A 6,416-nucleotide genomic window follows, 5' to 3' on the forward strand; every position below is an offset into this window, starting at 1 on the left:
CTGGCCGCCCTTTTCCAACAAATATGCACACATTTTTGCATTATTTCACAACCAAATAAAGCATAGTTTCACAATCAAATAAATTAAGCATAGTTTTACAAGCTGAATAAAAATTAAATTGTCTCAAATACATATGAAAAGAAGATACATCTATTGGTTGCCAGCATGAGCCCACATATACTCAACCAAATCATTTTGCAACTGCATGTGAGTTTTGCAATCACGCATTTCATGATGAAATTGGGTGAACTGTTCAAACGTTGCCGCTCCTCCATGCTCAGGCACAATATTCTTACCCTGAAACAGAAACCCTTGATCGTATATACGTTCTGGACGCTCATCTTCTACGATCATATTATGCATGATCACACAAGTTGTCATCACCTCCCATAGCTTCTTGGTGCTCCAAATCCTAGCAGGATACCGAACGATGCCCCATCGAGATTGCAAAACACCAAAGGCACGCTCGACATCCTCTAGCACTCTCTTGCTCTTGAGAAAATCTTTTCCTCTTCTCTCCGACAGGATTGGGTATTGTCTTCATGATAGTGGTACACTGACGATAGATACCGTCACCTAGGTCGTATCCTTTGTCATAGTTGTGGTCATTGATGGTAACATTCACCGACGGGCTGTTGCCTTCGGCAAGCCTTGCAAACAGCGGGGACCGTTGAAGCATGTTGATATCATTGTGCGATCCAGACATGCCAAAGAAAGAGTGCCAGATCCAAAGATCTTGTGAGGCCACGGCATCAAGTATGACAGTGCAAGCCTTGGCATGGCCCTTATACTGCCCTTGCCAAACAGAAGGGCAGTTCTTCCACTCCCAGTGCATGCAGTCTATGCTGGCAAGCATCCCTGGGAAGCATCTGCTAGCATTCATCGTCAACAAGCGGGCTATATCTTGAAGAGTCGGCTCTCTCAAGTACTCAGGGCTGTACACAGCAATCACAGCCTTGCAGAACTTGTACATGGAGTCTAGGTATGTAGACTCGCTCACACAGACGTACTCATCAATGAGATCACCGGGCATTCCGTATGCAAGCATCCGGATGGCCGCAGTGCATTTCTGATAAGATGAGAAGCCAATCTTTCCAAGGGCATCCTCTTTGCACTTGAAATAGTTATTGTATTCGAGCACCGCCTCTCTAATACGGTTGAAAAGATGCCTACTCACACGGAAACGCCGCTGGAATTTCTGATGTTTGAACAACGGATTGGTTGTGTCAAAGTAGTCCTTCCAAAGAAGGAAATGGCCGCTCTCTCGGTTGCGATTCAATGCTGTAAGGTGCCCCGGGATCGAGCCACGGAACAACGACCGCTGGCTATTAAGGTGGTGATGGACCAACACATCAGCCAAGGTCTCCTCCTCCTGATCGGATGAGGAATCGTCGGAGTCGCAAAAGAAATTGTGGAAAAAAACTCGTTGGCGGAGTCCATTTTGTACCTTGGCAAACTGTCAAACTGCTTGCGGGCGTCGACGAAGGAACTGGCCGGCAAAGAGATGTGCGCCTCCCTTGGACCAGGTGGCTGGCCTGGAGGCGTCCGACGAGCGTGCCGGCGTCGGGACGAAGGAGCTGGACGAGGCGGCGATGCGGCTTCCTGCTCATGGTGGCGTCGGGAGGTGGGGGTGGGAAGCTTCGGTGCCCCGGTAGCGAGACGGTGGTGGCGGCGTCGTGGGAAGTGGAAGCGTTGGGGGAAGGTGTGTCGGCACCGGCTGCTGGCAGAGGTACCGGCAATGGGCGGCGGCTACGACACAGCAGAGGCGGGCGAGGGTTTGCTGTCAATATGGGGTGGGAATGGATGGCCAATATGCCACCGACTAGCGGGCCAGGGGGAGGAGTAGCCGGGCGTCGCGCGCGTCCGTTTTGTGTCCGCTCCGACGCAAATGAGGCTCTAAATTGGGCCAGAAATGGGTTGGCGGTGGACGCACGTTTGTTTTGGTCTGCGCGTTAGTCCGATTTTTCTATCCGCGCCGACCCAAACGAACACGCGCGGACGAAATGGGTCAACGTGTTGGAGTTGCTCTAAGGATGTGCGCTCTGTTGTGCAAAGGCTCTGTGCATGTACGAATTAACTCTGTATTTGCTGTTTGCTAGTACTATAATATGTTTAGGGATGCTTGAAATAATATACAAGAAAACAAGAAATTCCACCCACATTTATTTCTGATTGGTGCAAACTAAAAAGACTCAACTGACCGATCAACGCTCTCATATATAGGAAAACAGAACACACTCACATGACAGACAGAAGCAAGTAAAAAGCAAGCATGGAGCAGGTGGGCATCGACCGCTTGAAACCAACATGCAAGAAACACACATATCCAACGAACTAGAGATCTTGCATGCATGACGCGCTCACTAACATGCCTTTTCCCTGACACACTGCACATTATCCTGGGCAGTCCACGCCTTCTTCATCTTGCAGAGGCACGAGTGGCCTCCAAAGGCTATGCAGCAGTCTACTCCAACCTTAATGACCTTACCCCCCGAAAGATGCCTGTCTGCAATGGCATTTTTCATACCTTCTCCAAAGCTCTTGAAGCACGCATTCACGACGTCCTGATCGACACCCTCGCACACCGGCGCACCACCGGCGGCAGGTACCTGACCCACAGCAACGGCGCACATCAGCGCGACTAGCGCCGCCACGGCAACGAGCCTCGGGAGCGTTGCTACAGGCATGACTAGATCGATGCAGGATATAGCTGATCGAAGGTCGTTGCACTCACTCGCTGCTTATGCCTGGTGTGGGTTGTTTTGGTGTAGAGGTCTGCCGGAGCTTTTATAGAGCTAGATAGGGGTGGGCATTTGGAGTCCTGGCTGGACTCCATTAGACAGCACGTGGCCAATGACCGAGTGGGTGGAATACAACATGCCTATTACGCCCATCATCCATCATCCATCGGCTACGCGGCGCCGCAGGGGATAACGATCTATTCCATCACAAAAGTCATACGTGACGTGACAGGAACGAGTACCTTTCTTCCTGTCCCACGCACAAGTCACGTCGCACCATGCATCTATCGATACAATCCCACCCAACTCAAGACAGAACAGATCAAATCAGATCAGATCACATAAGGTCGGCTAACCAGGCTCTTCAAATCATCCACTGCATGCCCTGTCACACACTACAAACTGCCAAAGCCTCTGAAAGTGGCTGCTTAAACTGTAGCCGTGTCGGTTCATCTTCCAAAATGCTCATCACAACAGTTAAATTTCAGTGTCACGTTCTAAGTTAGGTCGGGACAGCAGCCACACGACCGCACGCTACACCGACCAAGTTCTAAATCTAGACACGGCTAGAGCTCATGAAAGGAACAACACCTGCGGACACAATTCATGAGCATCGATCGACAAGTGAGTTCGTCAACAATCGACTCCTTAGAGCAACTCCAACGGGCCGACCCAAACGGACGGCAATTTTGTCTGCTTTTTGTCCGTTTGGGTCGGCCAGGCGGACACGGACGTTCACTTCCATGTTTGGGTCGGCGCGTGCGCCCAACGCTGACCCGACCCATTTTAACGGCGCAAAAAAAAACGCGTGCATATTTTAAAAAAACAACATTAATTAAACATTAAAGCCGGCCACGAAGGCCGGCGAAAGTCACATTTGCATTTAAGAAAACTAAAAAAAACCTAAACACTACGAGGCGGCGCGCTGCCCTAGGCGGCGTCGTCGTTGTCCTTGGGGTCCGTGAGGTCGATGAGCATCGGCGCCGGACCGGCCCAGGGGAACGCCGTGTTCCAGAGCGCGTTCATGTCGGGCGCGGGCTGTGCCGGCGCGGGCAGTGCCGCCGCCTGGGCTGCCGCGGCCTGGCACGCCTCCTCCTCGGCCTTGCGCTGCTCGTCCTCGGCGTAGCGCTCGAGCATCTCGAGGTACTCGCCGTTGCGGCGCTCTTCGGCCAACCGGATCTGGTGCCAGTGCTCGAGGTACGCCGCCTCCTGCGCCGGTGTCGCCCCCATCCAAACAGATGGCGTGGAGACCCACTCACGCACTACTCCCGTCCAGGAGTAGCGCTCGATGGGGGACGGCTCCGGCTCGGGCTCCGGTTGCGGCTCCGGCTCGCCTTTGACGCGGCGTCGGGGAGGGGATGACGGGGCCACCGGCGGCAGCATGCAGTCGCCCGCCGCGGAGAGGGCAATGGCCTGCGCCATTGCCGCCTCGTACCGAGCCTCCTCTTCCTCCACCGCCCTGCGCCACTCATCCTCCTCGCTCTCCCGGTAGATGGCCGCAAGGGTCGCCCGGTAGGCATCCTCCGCCGCCTGGTCCTCCTCGCGGACAACGAGCGCCGACGGCGGCACGCTACGGTTGACCTTGCGCACGCGCCGTCGCCTCGCCTCCTCGTGATCGAAGGCGAACCACCTCGCCCAGTTGGGCGAGTCGGTTGCGTAGGCGGGGTCGCGGCGCTGCTCCGGCGTCAGCAGCGCCCGCCGGCGCCGCACCTCCTCTGCGTGAGCCCGAGCCGACCGCGGCGCCGCCGGCACTGGGATCCTATCTGGATCCAGATGCCAGTCGTGCGGCAAGGGGGCGTCGGGGTACGGGAGAGGCACGCGGTGCTGCCAGTGCCACTACGCCTGGTGCACTGGCACGTTTACGCGTTGCCTCTGCCGGCGAGGCGCCGGCGCCAGCAGAGGCAGGAGGAACTGCGAGGGGAAAGGATGGAGGGGGCCTTGCCCTTGGCCTTGCTGCTGCTTGTGCCGGAGAAGAGCCCCATCTCGTTGTGGTGGTGGTGGCCAGGGTTTGCCGACGACGGGGGAGCAGAGCTTGCTAGATGTGGACGACGAGTTTGGATGAGGACGGCCCCGCCGCACGGTTGGCTTAAAAAAGGTAGACCGTCGTCGCTGACGCGTGGGCCCGTGGTCATAAATTAAGTAGACCGCGTGGGCAGCGGGTAGTTGGACGGCCGCCAGGTGGGGACGCGGCGGACATCGAGAAGGCGCACGTGGCGTCCGTTGCGCGTCCGCGCCAACGCATTTGGGGCGCAAATGCGTCGGCGCGGACACGAAGCGGACGTGATTTGAGTTTGGGTTGGCGCGTTGGGCCACCACTTTTGTCAACACCGACCTAAACGGATGCAGCGGACGAAATGAGTCGCCCCATTAAAGTTGCTCTTAGTTATAGTGTCTCCTCCTGTAGGCAAGACGATGGCATCAGCGCCCAAGTACACGTTGCCTGCCGCCGGAATCACACTAAAAACATGGAGCCCCGAGGATAGGATGGGGACGCTGCTCTGGCTACGGCTCCGTCGAATCTGTCTGTGCAAACATGACATTGAATTAATATTAAGACGGCTCAAACTGCACAAATTCAAGAATTCACAAGAAAAATGGAACAGATTGTGATAGTACATGCTGTTTGCATGCCGAAGCACATTTGTAACGCTAGTAATAATATTGATCTGAACTCAATATGAGATATGTATGATAGGAGCTAGGGTTCTTTCCGGTCTTGGTCGTAGTCTTTAGGGGAACGAGGGAGAAGGGCGAGGGCTGGAGCGCGGCGGCCGGCGGCGTGACGCCGTCCTTGCGCAGTGCGGCGGCGGCGAAGGGAGAAGGCGGCTAGGGTTTAGGGTTTCCGGCTCCTCAGGGAGCCGGGCAATAGAAATAGTCTTATTGCTTAATTCTCAAAATAGTCTTACAACTTGTATATATAACCACGACGTGAAATAAAAACTAAGATAACTTGCGGGCTAAGCTTGCCCGGTGGGCCTCCTACGGCCGTAGGTCCGGCCGGTCATAACATCTCTTCCCGCCTGCGCAAACAGCTCGTCCTCGAACTGAAACTCTAGGTAGTGTTGGCGGAACTCCTCGCGCTGCTCCCAAGTAGCGTCCTCCTCTGAAAGTCCAGCCCACTGAATCAACACGTACCAGGAGCCTCGACGCAGCTGAGCCTTCAACGCCTTCGCCGGCTCAGGAAGTAGGCGCCCGTCGGTGACCGGCGGCAGTGCGGGAGGAACCGCGGGTGGCTCTCCACGAAAGGGCTTGAGCAGACCCACATGGAAGACATCATGGATCCGCGCACCTGCCGGAAGCTGAAGACGGTAAGCCACCTTCCCAATGCATTCCAGGTTAGCAAAGGGACCGGCATAGCGAGGACCCAGCTTCCTCTTCGCGTGTGGGTCGAGGGACTGCGTAGAGCGATGAAGGAGACGCAGCCACACCCAATCACCCACCGCGAACCTATTACACCTCGCGATGGTTGCCGTCGTAGTAGTGTTTGGCCAAGTGCTGGGCCTGGAGGAGGCGTTGCCGGACTTCTGCCAGCATCTCATCACGGTTCCGCAGAAGAGCACCGGCCGCCTCGGTCCGCGCCAGGGCCGGATCCACAGGAAGAATCAGCGGGGTGGCCGGCCATAAACCACCTCAAAAGGCGTAGCACGGAGGGCGGAGTGATAAGAGGTGTTGTAG

The 6,416-nt window shown here is 55.6% G+C and overlaps 1 protein-coding gene across 1 annotated transcript; it reads right to left on the bottom strand.

The window, feature by feature from the left end:
• Positions 1-2,140: 2,140 nt before the first annotated feature.
• LOC123050431 (uncharacterized) lies at positions 2,141-2,760 on the bottom strand. The gene has a single exon (XM_044473228.1). The coding sequence runs from the start codon at positions 2,685-2,687 to the stop codon at positions 2,364-2,366; it is 324 nt and encodes a 107-aa protein (XP_044329163.1). The 5' UTR covers positions 2,688-2,760; the 3' UTR covers positions 2,141-2,363.
• Positions 2,761-6,416: the final 3,656 nt, after the last annotated feature.

This window comes from Triticum aestivum, chromosome 2D, assembly GCF_018294505.1.
Source record: "Triticum aestivum cultivar Chinese Spring chromosome 2D, IWGSC CS RefSeq v2.1, whole genome shotgun sequence".
NCBI lineage: Eukaryota > Viridiplantae > Streptophyta > Magnoliopsida > Poales > Poaceae > Triticum > Triticum aestivum.

Excerpts from the sequence above, each read along its gene's own strand:
- LOC123050431 (XM_044473228.1), bottom strand. The coding sequence starts at position 2,687 with ATGCCTGTAGCAACGCTCCCGAGGCTCGTTGCCGTGGCGGCGCTAGTC.